This window comes from Lutjanus erythropterus, chromosome 8 (assembly GCF_056507025.1).
Source record: "Lutjanus erythropterus isolate fLutEry1 chromosome 8, fLutEry1.hap2, whole genome shotgun sequence".
Taxonomy (NCBI): Eukaryota; Metazoa; Chordata; class Actinopteri; order Lutjaniformes; family Lutjanidae; genus Lutjanus; species Lutjanus erythropterus.
The window spans coordinates 19,138,192-19,158,160 of NC_139324.1; the positions used below are offsets into that span (position 1 = coordinate 19,138,192).

Genomic DNA, 19,969 nt, shown 5'->3' on the forward strand with positions numbered 1-19,969 from the left:
GGTTACAGCAGTAATGAAGTTCTACATTTACAAACTATGGCTTTGACAAGTTGAGGAAGATGGAACAGTTGTCAAAACATGGTCTGGTTTTCAGTTTCAAAGATTAAGACTTTGCAGGATGGCAGGAGCTTCTAGCAGTTTCTCTACTGCTATACGTTTTGAGAGAATGGCTAGTATGTGCAGAAAACCGAAGGATCTCACAAAAAGCTGGGTCATAATTAGATTAGTTTTAAATGATTGCAGTCATACAGGTTATGATTAATTTCACAGGCTCTTAAAGGGACAGTTCACCTCAAAATTTGAAAAATCATATTTTGCCTCTGGCCGTTAGTGGCATTTATCCATCTAGACTGTTCTGATGAGAGCTGCAGAGTTTTGGAGATACCAGTCGAAGTGAAGTCTGTGTGCTGTGGAATATAATGGGACTGAGGCTACATCCACACACTACTATGTTTTTGTTTTAAAACTTAAAGGATCTCCATCCAGACGAGTGTGTCAGCACCGTTTTATTTAGAATCCGTGTCCATACTTAAATGGCTGAAAACGGACATCTCGTGACCATACATTTACACTGGGCATGTGCGTGCTGATATAAACAGAAAGCACAGGGATGGTATCTCAGTTACAGAGAATACTATGGACGAAGAACAGTAATGGTGAAAAGTCCAGAGATTTCTTTGCTTGGATCAACGACAAGATGGAACTGTTACTGAAAGTGACACACGACTATAACTACCCACTACTACCCACATGAAAAGGACCATAATGGCACTCTGCTTGGGCCAAAAAATACATTTGAAAAATTCAGTCAGCAGTTTTATGTAGGAACTTTTTCTATCTATGGTAGAACTGGAACTACTTTCTTTCTGCAGTAGAATCTACTGGAACTACATGAAACTGTTCACAACAAGCTCTGTGGATTATCTTCAGCAACAGCGTCACAATTTCGGCAAAGAAACACTATTGTTGATTTTTTTCAAATGAATTTATGGTATTTTGAGTACAAGCCGAGTGCTATCTAGTCCCATTATATTCAAGAGAGGGCAAAAATCTCAAAGGCCGATCTTCCAAAACTTGGCAGTTCACACCAGAACGATCTAGATGGATGAATAGCACTTCAGTTACGATGAATAATATGTACTTTTGATTTTGGGATGAACCGTCCTTTTAAGCAGTTAATAACTGCTTGATTCCACCAGGCACAGCAATATGACTTTGAGTTGGGTTTTGATCCTTCCTTTAGATGGCAGCATGCCACACCGGGAGCATTTTTCTCACTTGATTTTGTTGACTTTCTCAGATTTTGTTGATTTGGTGATATTCCTTTATTTGGGGGTTCCTTGTGTCAAACTTCCAGCCTGGCTTGATCTGCTCTGAGCAGCTTGATGAGGCTTCCACACAAAAATAGACTAGGTGTGTATTCTCAGCAGCGCAGAGTGGAGAGAAGCTTCTCAAACTCACTGCAGCACTTCTGGTGGCATTACATGTGCTGTCTAGAATGTCTGCGACCTGCTCCAGAGACCAGAACACAATGTAACTGTGCCCAGTGCAATCGACCAGTACTTTTCTCATAATTTCATTTCTTTTCTACAGAAAAGAACAAGAAAATTATTAAGATTGAAAATTATGGTCCTGTAAAACAAAGAATGACAACCTTACAAAACAAACTACAAACATGCAACAATTCAAAGCCTCAAAATGTTGCATGTTGAAAAGAGAAAAAAGTTGAAAGATAATTTTGTCTTGGCAAAAGCTTTTAACACTGTGTGGCTGCGACTTCATTCAACCTCAGACACAAGAAAATAAATTAAATGCCGATCACAACACTGGCACTGACTCCTCCACATCCTCACACACACATTTATACTTGGTACCTAACAATGACATGAAGAGCTCGTAGCTATGACACTAATAAAAATGGGTGTTAGTGTTAAAAAAAAATAGCAGCATGTTAAGTTCCAAGTTGAACACGCATGTTCAGTTTGGCCTGTCTCATTCAACAGAGACACAACTTTGAAGCTAAAACAAAAATGGAAAAAAATGAAATGGAGATCACTTGTTACAAGCTTTATCTTTAGCTCACAAAGATCTTTTTAAAAAAAAGTCAGTGAATGCCTCATGAGGACCTTTTTAAACTGTCTGTTCAAAGTGAATGGAAACTGTGCCAACACTACACTGAAATAAAATCCCTTCCCTTCTTGCCTTTTCTCTCACAGACTCTCAGGTCTTTCAAAAAGACTAAATGACACAAAAGGTATAAACTCTAAAGCAGTGCTGTCTTTTCAATCTCACGGCCTCTTTCATGGCAACAGGTGAATGTCTTACTGATGGCCTGAATAGTTGGTGTCACCTGGAGTAATTCGCTCACACACGACGACAGACACACCTGCTCCTGTCTGTTGCTGATATGTCTAGTAAATGGTGCAAATGCAAAAGACAAACACATTTCAAACAAAATATCTAAAAAAAATGGCATCTAACGTTTTCCAGTATGTTTCTGGCGGTCGTGCTGATTCACAAGAGAGAAAGTGGCGCTCTAACTCACCTGTGTGTTCCAGTTTTTATCTCATTCACTGCCGACCAGCCTTTGCAGCAGTGCAGCCTCTCAAAAATAAAAATGGACGCTTGCTGTTTTTGTGTGAGCTTTCATTACCGGCCTTGACAGACAGTCCTTGATAGAGGAACGAAAAGCTCTGCAATGAGAGCACAAAGCTGATTGGATCACTTTGTGGTTGATTGACCAGCCTACACTTTTTATGTTTTCCTGCCAAGAAATATTTGGTTGGTATTCGTCATAATTTTGTTGAGGACAAAACCTTTTTCTCCTCTGTGCCGCCTGAAAGCACCCTTTCAACTTAAAACATAAAGTATCAACTAGCACCAATATGTGCACCTATTTCTTTTATCTGTGGCTTTACTGTGTCACATTATACCATGACATGGTATGTGTATGTACAAGCTCCCAAATCTCAAGCATTTACTGAGATTTTCTGTGTATAGAATGTAAATATAATACATGATATGCACAATATCATAGAAGTGTACAGATGAGGAAAATTCTTCCAGTCCTTAAGGTATCCTATAATGATTTTGGTAGAAAAACGCCACGGTTTTCATCTTGCTTTTGGTCTGCGTCATTGCAGACGACCCACATCAGTGACAGAAAAGTCTCAGTGCTCCAGTCTGTCCTCTGGTGATGGGAGAATCCCACAGAACTCTTTTTTACCGCCTAAACAAAAGAAATAGAGGATAAGAGCTAAATTTGTGGAGTTTGAGTTTACCGTCTATTCCTCCGCCTCCTGGCTGTGAGGGAAAGGGAGAGAGACGGCGTGCTCTTGAGCCAGGGCAGCCAGCTCCTTGAGGAACTCACAGAAGATGACAGCACAGTAGACGGCGTTCTTCACTCGGAGTGCTTCAGCTTGCTTCTCCAGGCCAGAGGCCCCTCCGCCTCCGCCGCCCCTAAACAGAGCGCTGTGCAGTGATTGGCTGCCATCCCGTACGTGTGCCAGGGCCAGCTGAGCGGCGTGTCGAGCACGTGTCGGGCTGTTGGTGTGACGAAGGATCAGGTCTCCAAGAGATGGCTTACGACTCTTCACTGGAACAAGAAGACACTGTGTTAAAAAAAATCACCTTAGTGATAAGGAGGATGATGTGATCTGAAATGAACTGAAAAGCTTACAACGTTTTTTAAGGGCTTTTAATCACAGCTAAGGCAAGTACAAAGTGAGTTCAGATTATTATGTTTAATTATTATTTCCATAAATGGTAGTGTTTCCATCATAATAACCCAAAACATAATGTCAAAAAGCTATCTTAATAAAAATCTGCTACTTTCTTTTAACTGGCTAATGTACTACTCAATGTAACTTTACGTAGGAAATTGCCAACACAGGCTGGTGTAATCTGATTTCACAAAGACTCCAACCTGGTGGCAGGCATTAAGAATAAGCCTTGCGTATCCTGCATCCCTTTGGAGTGAAAACAATGCTGTGCAAATGTGTGGTTAAACAGCAAGTATGTTTCTGATCTAACTGTATAGACATAGTGAATCTTCTCACGGATGATCTTGCTTTGCTTTAAAACATTTTCTCACAATTACCACTGATGTTCGCATCTTGAAACAAGACAAAATGTTTGGGTCTTTTTTAAAATCATGGGCAAAGAGGTTTATTGTAAGGTGATTAAATGACATTCTGCACTAGTTAAACAGAATGGACATACCGCACGCACGCACGCACGCATGCACGCATGCACGCACATTAACTGAATATTTTCCATTATTGACAATTTTTTTTTTACAATGACTGAAAAATCTGAAAGTTGTCTTTTTCACAGATTAAAACGCTGAGGCAACCTGATGTAGTGAGAGGTTGTGTCAAAAGTCCACTGCTCCAAAAACACAGTCTGTGTGTTGGAGTTCAGTGACTGTATGCCTTGCTGGCTGCCAGATTGTGTTAACATATTGCTAAATTTAAGCACTATAACTATCTATTCCCTCTTAAAGGTTATTAATGATTTCTCAAGACTCTCAAACACTTATTTGGCAAGCATTCACCATTAATTTGAAGTCTAATTAACGTGAAACAGGAAAGCAATAATACAAGTTATGGCCTGGAACAGAAGAAGCAAGTATTTAAATTTAGCATGTTTCCTTAATCTCTGATGACATATCATGGTTGTTTTATGATTTATTACAATAAATACAAATTTCTCCTTTAGAAAATGAAATCAAAATGAGGGTTAAAAATACATTATGACAGCATTTTTACGAACCTGTCTGTCAAAATGACAGACATGCACACACACATACACAGTATGATATGTATGGAATATGGAATGTAGTTCTCCTGTTTCCATCCTCACCTAGTGAATCAGAGCGCCGCAGGGGAGGAACTGCTGCAGGCGAATCAGTCCAGTCCACTTTGCCTCGGGCCACCAAGTACTGCTGGGCTTTCTTCAACATGGCAGGGAAGTCTTCATGGGAAGCTGCAAACGCCTCAATGCGGTTCTTCACAGAACCTAGAACCTGAGGTGAGTAAAAAACTTTTAGAGTTTTCATTGATCTTGACAAGCAGCTGGCTTGTTTTCGTCTGATTATTTGGTCAGTAAATTTCACTTACAACTTTAAAAGCTCTGACAAAGAAGATTCGACTAACAGTTTGAAGCTGCACTAGCAGTCCCTGGAGGCAGTAATGTTAATGACCGTCCAGAGATTTAAGTGCTGAATGAGTATTCCGCTCTTCTAATGACAATTATTACCACTACCCTCATGCCCAGTGTGGAGCTGGAGAAAAGGCCATGGGGTCACTTATATTTGAAGGGTTTTCTTACTTGTGATTGTGAATGTCATGGCTTAGTGTGAATCAATTATTCCACAAGAAGGGAAAAAGAAAGCTCATTTTTATACTGTGCAGTCCAGTATTCGGTATCCATTTACAGTATGCTATGGCCGCAGCCAACGCCTGCTGGGATGACGCCTTCATTCCAATGCTCTTGGTGCTTTTCTGTAAGAAAATACACTACATGGAGTATTTGGGGTTTTTCATCGGGTAAGCTCTGGCAGTGAGGTTTGATTTTAATTTTGGTTTCTTTTATGTACAGTGCATTATCTTCATCCAATATTTTTCATGTCTTTTATTTGATTTGAAGAACACCCACAGGCCCTTTTTCCTTTATAGTTCACCTCATTTTTTGTATGTGTAATTATCCAAATTCCTTACAAATAAATAACTTTGTTTTACCACTTTGGCTTTGTGTTGCTTCCTCTATCGAGCTGGGTTGTAACACTATATCTATGGACAGAAATGGAATATGGAAAAGAAACACTTATGCAAATGCATTGTGGGCCTGATGCTTTTGGAAGAGAAGCTTGCACAGAAGTGAGGTGGGCTGGAAGTGGACAACGATGCCTAAAAACTGTCATCACTTCAAGTACAAATACAGAAACTTTTTTCTCCTCTTTTTTTCTCCAGTTTGTGCCAAGCACCTGGTTTGTAAATGTTAAGTTCAATGGAGAATATGGAGACCATCCTCAGCTAATATAGCCCAGGTTTTACATGATGCAGCATACCTGGATCAGTGACTTGACGCTGGGCTGGAAGACCATGTTGGTGTTGAGCAGGAAGGAGCGTAGGAGGGGTTGAGGATAGCAGGCCAGCTGGGCCACAATGCCCGTGAGCAGGATGTTGACGTACAGTGAATTTTGGAGCATGTTCTCCAGCTTGGCAAACAGAACCACCATGAATGGACCTGCACAGAGAAAGACTGATGGATCACTGAATGGTAAGATAGAAGACACAACTTAAGCTCAGCTCCGTGTGAACAAACCAGGGATGAAATCAGAGGCATCTTTGACAGGTTTTTAAAATAACTGACATGGTAGCGTGTCAAACTGTGAAAAACAGGCAGCAGGGTGCTTTAACAGCTTGTAGAGGTTAAATGGGAATAACTGAACACTAAAACTGTGATCTATTCCCTGTGAATTCAGCGCTTTGACTTAATGAAAGACTGTGCCTATAAAGAAAGGTTATTACAAAGCAGAATTGTTCAGTCTTCAGGTTGATACTGCGACAAGAAATGTTATTCAAGTGCCGTTGAAGCATGAAGCTGGTACTCAAGACTACCTTGTATAACCTTGCCATGCATAAGCAGTATTGAAAAAAGTGCTGCAATCTGCTTGTGGCACTACATACATCACTAATTATTTTAGCAGGGGCTGACAGTAAAGTTACCAAGAGAAGCAGTTAACTCAAGACGAGTCATACCAGCATTACCAGATAATGCTATTTCTACCTGGCCCCTAAACTCCTCCATTTCAGCATTTTTCAACCTGGACCCTGTTTTCCCATAATTGCACACCATCAAAGTAAGTTCAATAAAAGTTCTTGTTTTTGCTGCTGACAGGCTCAGATTATTATTATGCATGTCTGACGACATTATGGAAAGGATCCTTACAGAAATAAGACTTGTATTAAAAAAGTAAGGTTTGGTTTAAACCAGAACAGCTGTTTTATTGCTGCCACCAAATGAACTAGAATGAACTAGATCTAGAAAGTTTAAATTTAACATCGTCATTGTCATCTTCATTCATACTCAACAGAAACAACATTTTCCCAAAAATCACCAATTCTGATGTGTTCCAAAGAAACACTTAATGCACAGCATTGGATGTAAAATTGTCAGGAGAGGAGAGGAGGTCTGACATCAGAGAAGCAGTGGAGAGAAGCAATTCATACAGCATCTACCTCTGTGAACAAAGGGTTTATTTCAACCAAACAACTAGAGCTGGTGATTGTTGGAGCTGGTGATTTCTCCAACAAGTGGTGAGTTTGGAGTTCAACTTTAATGTTAATGTCAACAGGCAAGGGGGTCAGAAATCTTCTTGTCTGAGGTCAATTTTATAATTGCTCCTAAACAAACTGGCTTGTTCATTAACAGTTATCAAATAACAACAAAGAGTAAAATTAATTGTCATGTTTAATCTAGAGCTGCAATGTCTATAAATTTCAGAAAATGTTCAGTTTAATATGTAATTATATTATATAATATATATTATAAGTAATTATATTACTTTCATGACTAATGGATAATCAAAATAGCCTACTAGCTTATTTCTTTTTTTGCTAGTTCCTAGATTTACTAGCCCAACATGGCATTTTAATTGGCGAAACGGGCAATACATTTTGTTAAGCCCTGGTGTTTTATTTTGTTTGTGTTGAAATGAAGATATGCAATGTATGGCTGACCTTACCTATTGTTTGTGTGGCAGAAGGTACATTTTCATTGGGAAATTATGATAAAGAATATGAAATAACAATGGAGGAAATAATTTAGCCATCTGTAGGGAACAAGCATGCCAGAGATATACACCACTACATAAAATACCACCCCTTAATGGTGACATCATGCTGCACAAATAGGCATAGATAAGAGGAAAAAAAAATTCAACTTAAAAACAAAAAAGCTAATACATCACACTTTATCAGTCCCCCTCCACAATTAAAAAGTCTATGTTGAAAGCACACACAGACACAGAACAACATCACTGATGTGAGTCTCACCTGTGTACGGCTGAGAGGCTGGCTGATTTAGTGGACGAGCAGGACTACAGATGCCCACCGCAGACCCTTCTCCTTTTGTGTCACCTGTCAGCTTCGCCTCCAGGGCTGAGGACAGCTGTTGTTCCTCCTCCTGCCGCTCAGCAGATAAGGACTCCCTGGTAGTTTCCTCCAGCTGGCAGGCTGCTCTGCTGCGCTCTTTCACGCGGTCCTCCAGCTCCCTTAGCTCTTGTGTGAAGGCCTCAATGCTGATGCCCTGGCCATTGGAGTCTCCAGGGAGCTGTGGCTCTCCTGGTGCCTGCTCCAGCAGCTCCTGGATGAGACTCTCTACAGACTGTTGTGCCTGGTTGGCTTCTGGAAGATCTGAGGATCCACTGTGTGGGTTTGAGGTGTCGCTGGTCAGCAGTTTGGTGTCGGTTGTTGGCTGGGTGACAGAGCTCTGAGAAGGGATCTGGTTAGAGCAGAGAGATTTTGCATCACTCATTTCACTGTTGCTAAAAATGGACTGTTGGAGAGTGTTGCAGCTTTTGGAGGGGCAGGTAACAAGGGATCCATTCTGATTTGCGTTTTCATCCAAATACTGCTGCTCCCCCAAGTCTCTTTTCACTTTCTTTACCTCTAGTCCTCTGTCCCGATTGTCTGAGCAGCAGTCCCCCTGCCCCATAGTTCCATTATACATGGCCTGGTAGCTAACCGTGATGGCAGAAGTTGGAATGTGAGGAGCTGGGGACGAGACGCCAGGATGAGACGCCAATAAAGGGGTAGCTGAAGATGAGGAGGAGGGGACAAGATGAGGAACGGGCTTTGGCAGGTGCTCCTCTCTCTGCAAGCTGCGTTTCTTGGAGCGTGGCGTGAGGCTTATGCAGTTGTTTTTGCCGATCGTAATGTCCCACTCTCCGCTGTCCCGCTCTGAGCTGCTCCACTCGGATCGCGCTGCAGCCACGATGGCTGCCCTTTGCTGGCCTGGACTGTTACTACTCCCTCCCTGCTGGAGAGAGAAGTGCTCAGGGAACATAGCAATGGAGGGGTTGGATGTAGGGGGTGGAGGTGGTGGAGGGACTGCATTTGGGGAGGGATTTTCTCCATCATAGGGTGCCGACCAGTCACGGCAGGCCCAGGAGCAAAGCTCGATGCCCCGCCGGGCGTCTTTGAGGTACTCCAGGTAACCTGAATCCCAGTCCAGACAATCAGTGTGAGCCTGCTGCTGGTGCATTGGGCTGTCAGGTGACAGTGGGTGGGAGCCGGCAGGCCCCGACTGCAGCGGCTCCATGCTGGTAGGAGTAGAGGGACCCCCTCCTCCTGATCCACCTCCACTGCTCTGTTGACGGATGAAGAAGGCTAAGCGAGATGGGGTGCTGGGTCTGGGCGGGGCTGGAGACTCTGTGCTGGGGCTGTTCAGTACTGTATGGTGACAGAAGACAGACAGTTTTTTAACACCACAAGTTAACATCAACTCAACAACAAGGCTGAAAAAGAACATATACACACATACTGTAATACAATGAACACATTTTCCTTAATTTTATATCAGAAAATTAGTCGGGTCACCAGCTGTCATGAGGAAAAAAAAGAGCACACTTGAATTTGTTTTCAGTCTACCAAATGAACTCAGAGTGACGACTCAGGCTACATCCACACAAAACACGCAAGTTCTGCTATGTTTCCACCTAGTCCACTCAGCTATCAATTTACTAGTGCTCTAGTCTACCCCTCCCATACCTGTTTGTTCTGTTATACAAGAAGGATCTGATGCTGCCTCCACACATGTTTCACCTGCTGCTGTAAAAACAGAATCGCGTGTGAAAAAAAAAAAAAAAAATCCAAAATGCGAGTTGTTTTTTTGAGCAACTTTATTAAACATCCTGGTAATGAAGAAAGTCAACAGATCAGACAGAGTGTACAGAGAGAGAAACTGAAAGAGGCGGGGCGAGGCAATCCCCAATGTGTGTGCTGTAGGAGAGAGCTCTTTAACATTTAACTATGTTTAACAGGTAGCAGGTTCATGTAAATGAGCTGCTGGATTAAATCCCAGCTGTTTATTTAGATCAGACCATTCACTGCTGAAAACCTTTTTTTCACTGATTATTTCACACTGCCCAGACTACACGGTGTTGTATGTGCACCTAACTGACAGCAGCCAGAGCTGGCCAGCACTACTGAATCAGAAACGGGTGTACTATCACAAAACACAACACATAACAGAGAGTCGAGGCAATTCTGAAACATAAACAAAGCTGCTAGCCTGCTGTTAACACTCTGGGTTTTCCCCTTTCACTGACCAGAGCAGCAACAACAACCTGCAACTTCGGTTCCTGTTACAACAATTACTTGACAGTAATTCATGAGCACAACTTACTAATTTGTGTGCATATTTACAATATTAATCCTGACACAGGTCTCTGCATTTACTGTTTTCGGTCGATGCCTTGTGATCCTTACAAAGCCTGTATTAAGACATGACTGAATTATTGTTTAGAAAAATAATATTTTCGGATGAATAGATTTAAAAGATTCAGTAGATGAAAAATAAATGAAATGAAAAATATGTTTTCTGTGTTCATATATAAATAGCGATGCACTTTATTTTACAGCAACAGCTGCAAGTGTGAGTTTGTTGCTCACCTTTGCCCCAGAATGCATTGTCCTCGTCTCGCTCAGCAGAGGGCACTGCATACAGCCTGCAGCACTCTGGGATCAACGACAGGAACTTGTCTGCTGACTTTCCGTACATGTCAGTTTCTCTGATAGCACGACGCTGACTCAGCATTACATGTGTACATGGCAACAGATACCTGGGAGCAAATCACACATGCACAAAACATTTAATCAGGATTTTCATAGTTAATCCCCTATTCAGATGGAAATACAAATAATTACTTGGAAATCTAAGCAGGCTGGTTCTGTGTTTTGGTGAAATGTCATTTTCAACACCACATTTTCTTTGGCAAATTTGGCTATTCTATCCTGCTTAACAGGCCAGCTGGTCCACTGCTGTTACAAAATAAAGTTAATGCGTAATTACCAATCATCTTGGTGATAAAATATCAAGTACAGAGTCACAGGCAGCTGGATGTGATGTTTTAGTCGTGAGGACAAAATTACAAAGGCAAAACTGGCCTTGGAAGTTCACAAAAAATTTGTAAATTAATTTCAAATGTGGGCAGGATTTGTTCCTCATCACTAATTGTTCTGGGAAAGAGGAAAGCAAAGCTACACACTTGTTCAATTTTTCAACATTCTGAAAGGAGGACAGACACATACAGTTAATCTGAATGCCTGAGTAGGGAGAAAAAAAAAGTTTTGCATATTAAATGAGCCTATTAAAAATACAACACTTGGGAGGACATGCTGAGGTGTGCAGACATACCTGAGAACAAGTTGCAGCATGACGTCTTCACAGTTCAGGGAGAGAAGAGTCCTGAAGAGGCTCAATGATACCATGCAGAGCTGCAACACACACAGATGTGGAAACTACTCATAAAACACTTTATTATCCGGAAGAATAACATATATGAAAGCCAATTTCAATATGGTATATTCTATTTCTGTGATAAATAATCTATATAATTTTTTTTAAAATAACCGTGGTCTTTTTTATTTTTGCAGTTGCACGTTCTCTACAGATTTTACAATTATTACCATGACAAATGTTTTGGCATATTAGGACTAATGTGCTTTACTGTGGTTGTGATAACTTGCAGTGAGAGAGCTATGCGCGTACTTGTAGAACTGGAGTTACATCCAGTAACTACTGTTTGCCTCACTACCGCTGACTCTGGTACAGCATGCAGACAAAGTAAAGCGTGCCAATGTCTGTGTTAGCTGCATGACCTAACAGAAATATCTTCATCTAACATTACTTTCACCATTTGAGGAAGTCAAGACCCACTGATGAACTTAATTTGATGGGAAAAGTCCCCACAACAATGGAAAAACTGGGACGATGGTAGACTAATGCTATAACATTGAGGGACAGTCACAAGATGCAGTGTCAACGTTAAACTTCGTTTGAAGCCAGTTAAATAACCAGGGGAGTGTCTTGATGTGGGACATTGCACTGCTTTTTGTGGAACTTCATACTTCATCACAAGTTCAGCTGTTTTTGTTGTTACGCTGGTGTGTGTGTGTGTGTGTGTCTGTCGCTGCTGTATGTAAATGTACTGATCGATGTTGTGCTTATATTGTATTTATATGCTTTGGTTTTCTGCCAAATAAATGCTGTTGAGGTGCCTAATCCAGTCTAATCACATTATATTTACCAATTAACCTACATTATGATGCAGGCTACAACTCTATACCTTATCATTCCTATCTGGAGCAAATAAATGCATCTTTTTTTTTTAAATACGTTTTTTGTTAATTTGTTCCCTTTCATAGCCAATAGAGTTAAAAGAGACTGAATCATGATTTAAGCGGAGTATCACTTATTATTTTTGTAATACTGTGATACAACAGGCTGTATGACTCACTCTTATGTTTTGCCACAAGTTGTCATCACATATTTAGAAAGATGTGACACATTTAATCTTTTCCCTTATTTTCCAGGTGAATTTCAGTAACAACTAAAAACAACTCATCTTCTTGTTACAGGACATATGAGAATCATGTGTTCAGTTCAAGACTCAAGTTGTCAACCATAGAATTCCTTTAAAGTCTAAATGTTTTCTTTCTGTCTTGTTTCCTTTGTTGCCCTCTGAAATGACGGTTAAACCACAACAGAGACGACAGTGAAGTGATGAAATCCTGTTTTTTTTCCCGGAACCCCACAATTGAGAGACTTTATTTATTTGGAGGAAATTTCACTGGGGATTGTTTTACCAGCTAAAAACAATGTGCAGCATGATACTTCTGCATTCTGCTGGAGTCACTTTCAATCAACTTTTGCTCTCAGCCCACTCACCACCCACACAACTGAGTTCATATAAGGGTCTCAAGACTCTATCACACAAACACACATATATTTTATACCCTTGAATTGCTGCTGATGCGTGTGAGCAGTGTGTCTAGGATGGTGTCGTTGTCGTGACGATGTAGCAGGATGAAGCGCAGGAAGGTTTTGAGAAGGGAAGTCTCCGACACGCTGCGCAAAAAGAGGTCCAAATAGGCGGTGCTGGCAATCATCTCGTCCACTGATGACTATAAACACACACACAAAAATTTATATCAAAACTGCAAAAAAAAGGCAGCTTAACAACTGTCCTATGAGTAAGATACAGTCTACGATTAAAAACAGGCAATGAGACAATTTCTACTGATCATTTTTTGCTTTGACTCATACTCTGACTCATTTGTTGAAGAAAGTCAATGAAACAAATCAGTTCACACAATTGTTCTAAATCTCCACTAATTCACTTCAAACACACGATAAAATATGTCTTCCAGTAACTCAAGAGGAGCCACAATCAAGTGGTCAATTTTCTTCTGGTCCTTAATTTGTGGTCCACCTCATCCTGTTTTCCTTACAGGGTGAGTTTATCCAAATCAATAAAAAAACGAATTCTTTCCCATACACCCCTAACGGTATCTGGCCATGCAGAAAGCCTCAGGAACTATTTTCTAACAAATGATGGTTCCAATGTAAACTGGTGACAGAGAGGTCTGTGATTATCCAGAGTAACCATGATCTTTTTTCTTGCACCCATCCTCTCCTACCTTATGCAGCGCAGGGCCCATGACAGGTACGAGGAAGCCGTTGTGGAGGTAGTCCAGGAGCTGGGAGCGGACCAGGGGGTGAGCAACCTGCACCACAGCGTTGCAGAACTCCAGTGAGTTCATGAACAGCACAAGCGATGACACACTCATCCAGTCCTCCCGCCGCAGGGCATGCCAGTCATCACCGCGGACCTCAATCTTCCTGGGCAGAGAGGAGTAGAGAGCGCTGAGGCCCGTCGCCAAAACCTTAGAAGAGACCGAGAGATCCAGATAAGACAGCTGATTCTCAACAGCCCCAGTGGGTGATTGAAATGCTGGACAGCTCTGTGCCTGCATCTGGGAGGCTGTTGCTAACTTTAGTTGATGCTGGACAGTATTCACCATGAGTTTTTAAAACTGTGGCAATCAAACATGGTATTCATGATAATTAAAATTTAAAATGGTACCACTAGTGGAATTTTATCTTGGTTTATCGTGCAAATGGTAATTATTTAATCCCCAAGCAATCACTTAAGCAGTGGTAATAAGAAAATTGTTTAACATTCTGTTAAATTATAGAAGTTAAATGCAATAAATGCAAACAACCATGATAGCACATAATGACTACACCCTTGCTCATTAACAGCCAATCATATCGCTTGATAATGGAATGTACTACAAGTGACACACAGACGACCACTGAACAGGTGTGTTGTTCAGTTGCACCACTGATGTGACACATCTACAGAAATAGCAAGGACTAAGAAAATGAGTGCAGATGGTGAGGAAATTGTTAATAAAGCAGACAGATCAGCTTGCCAGTACTTAACGTGTTTCAAGGGGAGCTCATTCATTTATTCCAATTTAGTTTTTATTTATTTGTGTCTGTTTTTCAACATATATATATAAAATTAAAATTATTTCTTGTGTGCACTGATAAGTAAAATGGTTAGATTCAACATATTTCTCCTGGTCTTTAATAAAAAGGGTCATGAAAAATTATCAACATCAACTTAAAGGAAACATATTTTTGCAATATTTTTTTCAGCTATTATCATCCAGCCCTATAACAGATCATAAGGCAATCCTACCTTACCTTCCCTGTTTTAGTCACAGAGATGGCATATTTACAGCATGCATAATACTTGGCAGTGTTCTTTTGTATTTTGGCTGAAACTCTTTTTTTTTTTGTTTATAACACCACAAAGGACCCAACATACAAATAATGATATAGAGAACTGTTGTACATGTACAATCTATTGCAGCCTTGAGAAGGGAGTTGATAAGAAAAATAACTACACAGTACATACAGACATGATGCACAAGTTCCCACTTTACAGTTGAGGTAATAGCCCTCATGTTACTTGGTGTTTTGACAACCGTTGCTGACATTTAGGAAACTGTGTTTTTGCATTTTTCTTACTGGACCTGGGAAAATATATGGTGGCAATATCTGAACCTGTTTGCCTGATGAAGCAAATCTAAAAAAAAATCAATAATCAAAAAATAGAGGATGGGAGAAAAGAGAAGTGTGTTTTTGATGAGCATGGCTCAGAGGACCACACAGTCAAGAGCACGATCACAGTTTCCTAAGAATCTATTGCTCGATCCAAAAATGTCAAACAAAGCTGATTAGAATGTGGGAGATTACACAGGCAGAAAATAGTGAGACTCGGGCAGCGGGAGCATTTGGTCTTTGATGCCACCTCCACTGGTCCTTCTAGGCTGTAAGTAGGTCAGACTGAAGCTGCTGGAAGGAGGACGAGCGGAAAATAGCTGAGCCAGCTCTTTAACACCAGAATGAACAGACAGAGGAAAAGATAACAGTACTGACCACGACTTTAAACTAAGATATACATACATACTTATCACGCAAAACACATTGACTCTCACTATGCAGTTTTGAAGCTAAATGTTGTTGTAATTTGTGACCAGATTTTGGTGGTCAAGACTGTAATTAGAAAGACTGTCTTGATGCTCAAATATATGCACACGCACCTTCACCTCGCACTGCGTCACTATCAAATTGAAATCCAGCGGGTATACTTCCTTAGTGGACAAACATTTTCAAGCACAACCAGCAAAATGTGACTCTTTTATAACACCTAGTGGCAGCTGGAAGAAAGTACAATAACACATGCAGACTTAGCTGCTTGGTCTTCCTCCGTAGCCTTTTTTTATAATTTGAAGACTAAGTAGAAATATACTAAAACATACAAGTGTGCTACATGAAGTACAATGTTTTATAAAGTGGTTTGGGTTCAGATCAATTTGTTTCCATCCCATCATCATGGTAGTTTGGAATGATTTGTGTAAAGCAGCAGCATCTTTAAAGAGTCTGTATGATACAGAGGATTTTAAATTTAACTTGGTATCTCATCTTTAATGTGTAGTGTTGCTGATGGTGAGGTGGTTATTTTTTTAAGATGTCTACAGGAAGCCTTCTACACCGATAGATAGAGCTGAGAGGATGTAGATAAGGATGAATGGTCTGTTAGAGTGCAAAGTCATGTCCTTCCCTTTCCATTATAACACACCATCACTGATGCATCAGTTAGACCACACACACACGCTCACGCACCCGCGCACATTAACGCACATGCACACGCAAACACCTCCCTCTCTTAAAAGCATTGCTGAAACCAAGCTGAGTAGACTACAGTTTGATATTACGTGCATAGTATTGTGTAGTAAAGTAAATTAGAGAGGTGAAATAAAACATGTTTTGGACAATATTCCATAGTGTAAAAAAAAAAATAAAAAGACAGGTTGTACATTTCTAGTTATTTACTTCCCTCGGGGGGGATCCACCTTGTGGATGGAAACCGAAAACCTGACAGGTTATTGAGAATATTTATAAACCATCAAATAAAAATGATCAGATCTCTGCTCTTCTATGGAGTTGTGAGTTATTAATAATTGAACAAGATCAATAATAAATGCTTGAATATGAGTCAAAATGTCCTACGTCACTGGCTTTCTAATAGAGTTTGACTGAAGCTTGATTTTACTCCAGTGAGTTCAGCTATGAACCATATGCTGTGTCCCTTACAGTGTGTACTGGAGAAAAAAAATTAAAACAAACATCTGTGAGGGTATGGGGGTGTGTCAGCACCATGGCATAGCTAAATGTCACATCTGTGGAGGCCCCATAGTTGCTTCACAGTGCATACAGGTTTGGAGCAACATATGCTGTCATCCAGACATCTTTTTCAGTGACATCCCCACTTTTTTCAGCAAAACAATGTCAAGACACATTCAGGACCATCTGTAACCACATCCTCTCTTAAAACCCAAAGTAACGTCTGAAATACTACACTTCCCTTAACAAAATAGTTTTCATGAGCATTGTCACTCACCGGGCAGAAGTAGGAGTTTTCAGCGATGTAACGTGCCACAGCCTCGTGGCTGGCTGAGGCTGCCATGACCAGCAGCAGTGCATCTCGGGCCTGCTGCCCGATGGCTCCATCTCGGTGGATGAATGGCACGAGGAGGGAGAATATCAGCAGGTTGGTGGAGCCCTGCTGAGCTGGTGCAGCCCGGAACAACATCTCTAAAACTACAGGCTGCCGGGCCATGGACACACAGACCTGGTCAGGATTTGCAGAGCCACAATTAAAAACAGTACTCTAGTATGGTCCATAATAGTGATGAAGATGAGACGTGTCAGAAGATCAAAAAGCATTGGGTGTTACAAATTTTATCAGTCAAAATAAAAACTATATATGACAATAAATGATAATATATTACAAGATGTCTTGATATAAACAGCATTCCTACATCTTTCTTAAATTCAAGTACTTTTTAAGTGTTTTGAAGGTGCATTTTCAAGCTTTTCCAGCACCTCACAGCTGTGGTAATTTATCTTTTTACATACATAATGTGGCCCAATATCAGTACACTCCAGTATGAAAACTTTTTTCTTTAAACAGAACACAAAGTTTTATAGTATAGCCTTTTTCTTTTTTTTTTTTACTTATCTACATAAGGGTGCCAAATTAAAGAAAAACAAAAAAAATGAAATAATAAGTTCCACAATGTTTCACCTGTCTCGAAGTTGACATGGCATCCTAGGTAACTGTATATATGATATCACTAAAAATCAATATCACTATATCATTATCCTATCACTTAAACAATCACTCATAAATAAAAATGACAAATAACTTCAATTTCAGTCACATATTTACTGCTTTACTACTATTAATTAACTATTAATACTACTACTAATGATGGCCTCCACCAAAAATGTGAGTAGTAGACTAAACTAAAAAAAACAGAAAAAAACTAAAACCAAAACTGGCAACCAAAACTCTTTATCACTATTCTACTCAGTCAGATAGCTATTTATTATGAAAGTAATGCAATTACAGTTTCAAGCAGTTTCCAGCACTTTTCAAACCTTAAAGTCGGCACATTTAAAGGATTTCCAGCACCTGTAGGAATCCTGCATATAAAAATAATGGAATGGACTGCTGTCGTCTTTGTCTTTACCCTTGCTATATCAATATTGTTCTACATCAGTTATTGTGAAAACGGTTAAACTCTTGACTGGAACAATATTTAAAGTGTATGATTTAAACAAAAAGCTGCCAGGTGATCAGACTTTCCATGGCGACTATGTAACTACAGTACATAGTGATACAAGCAGGACTGAGAAACATTCAAACATTTTGAACACTTACTGACTTCAGCAAAGACCACAATTTCAAACTTCTCACTCAGGGAAACCATGACGTTAGTTGGATACACAAAATGATTACTGAGCCGAATTAAAGTTTTTTGGATTTTAACATCTAATCAATCCAAGTTGGACCGAGACTATTCCAGTGTGGGTGACTAGTTGTTGACAGTTGGGAGATTCATGGAGTGTGGGGTTTGATTTTTCTAAGTTAGCTTTTCTTATCCAGTGGCTGCTTTTTGTCCTCATAGGAATTAATTTAAACATTTTTTAGTATTAGAACAGTTAACTGTAGAGCTTAAGTAAAATTCACAAGAAATCCACCATTTTACCAAAACTATTTTTTTCTTTCCTTTTGCCTTATACTTTGCACCTAATTAGCAAGGTAAACTTCCTGCTGTTTTTCTAAACTGTTAAAACTAAAATCTCAGGAGTTGCCAAATGACATGCCTTTAATCTTGTCTGGTTCAGTTGTTCAACATGCGCTCATTTTTTAGTCTTTGTAGATCTGTTGCAAAATTTGTCTCAAAGGACAACAGTGAACAAGTTCATATTTGTATTGCCAGCTACTGCAGAAGTATAGACCATATGTGAATGTACCTGATTGAGCAGCAGTACCAGGCTGTTTTCCAGCGCTGAAGGACAACCAAGTTCTGGGTCGGCGCAAGCTCCCAGCAACCTCAACAAGGGGTGAAGGATGGCGGTGTGCTGCAGCAGAGGCTGCTGGGACTGGCCGATGAGCATCTCAAAAAGCTTGAGCAGCGCCCCCTGGCTGTCAGGGTCCAGGCCGCGGCGGAGGTGCCACTGAACCAGGCACTCCAGAATGTTCTCAGTGACCACCAGCTCCAGAATAGGGCCCATGGGTGGCACAGTGGCGCCTCCCTCTGTGCTCTCGGCAGGCCGCTCCTCTGCCAGCAGACATAACATCTGGTCAGTGTGATTCCTCACTGCTGTCAGGTCATCACTGGAGGATGAAGGCTCGTGCTGCTCCAACACCCAAGAGACCTAAATAAAGAAACAGTGTTTAGTGTAATGTTAAAATTATAGCATTGGAGATAAAAAAATAAATAAATAAAAATAATAATAAAATGTGACCTCTAAATGGCACTTCATTCAATTTCAATTCAGTTCTGAACAGATTTTGAATTCTTGGTTATTAGACTTTTTAAGTTTAAGCACGAGTGTAAACAATGAAATTAATGAAGGCTGAAGCCCATTTAGCTACTTCAGTTTCAGAGTACTGTCTACGGCTCATTGTGACAGCAGCTGTGTCACTATAATAACACACTTTATTTAAGTGTCTGAACTCTGATTGTGAAACCTAGGCTCTAATAGCCTCAAATATTCCAAAAGAAAAAAGTCATGTCAATGGCATTTGGTGCATTTTATAGAGAAAAAATACTACAGTAATGCGACACTACAGGTGTCAGTGATGATGCAAAATGATGATAAATTTGGAGAGTCAACTATTGTTTGTTACCCAAAGAGTGAGTGATTTTGGATGCTGCTTATGTAATGCCACACTAAGCATCTTGATATGTTCATGTTATTAGTAACACCTGTGCTTTTTCTACTATGACAGCTCAAAATGGCTGCTGTG

The 19,969-nt window shown here is 40.4% G+C and overlaps 1 protein-coding gene across 1 annotated transcript in view; it reads right to left on the reverse strand.

The window, feature by feature from the left end:
* Positions 1 to 489: 489 nt before the first annotated feature.
* The window catches only part of fhip1b (FHF complex subunit HOOK interacting protein 1B), a 29,566-nt gene continuing 10,086 nt past the window's right edge, over positions 490 to 19,969 (reverse strand). The window contains exons 3-12 of the mRNA XM_084724819.1: positions 18,970 to 19,374; positions 17,048 to 17,278; positions 13,710 to 13,955; positions 13,026 to 13,193; positions 11,425 to 11,504; positions 10,680 to 10,849; positions 8,061 to 9,458; positions 6,071 to 6,249; positions 4,864 to 5,026; positions 490 to 3,595 (exon numbers count right to left, since the gene is read on the reverse strand). Coding sequence (XP_084580945.1) covers positions 3,285 to 3,595; positions 4,864 to 5,026; positions 6,071 to 6,249; positions 8,061 to 9,458; positions 10,680 to 10,849; positions 11,425 to 11,504; positions 13,026 to 13,193; positions 13,710 to 13,955; positions 17,048 to 17,278; positions 18,970 to 19,374 — 3,351 coding nt within the window. The 3' untranslated portion in view covers positions 490 to 3,284. The remainder of the gene's footprint in view (positions 3,596 to 4,863; positions 5,027 to 6,070; positions 6,250 to 8,060; positions 9,459 to 10,679; positions 10,850 to 11,424; positions 11,505 to 13,025; positions 13,194 to 13,709; positions 13,956 to 17,047; positions 17,279 to 18,969; positions 19,375 to 19,969) is intronic.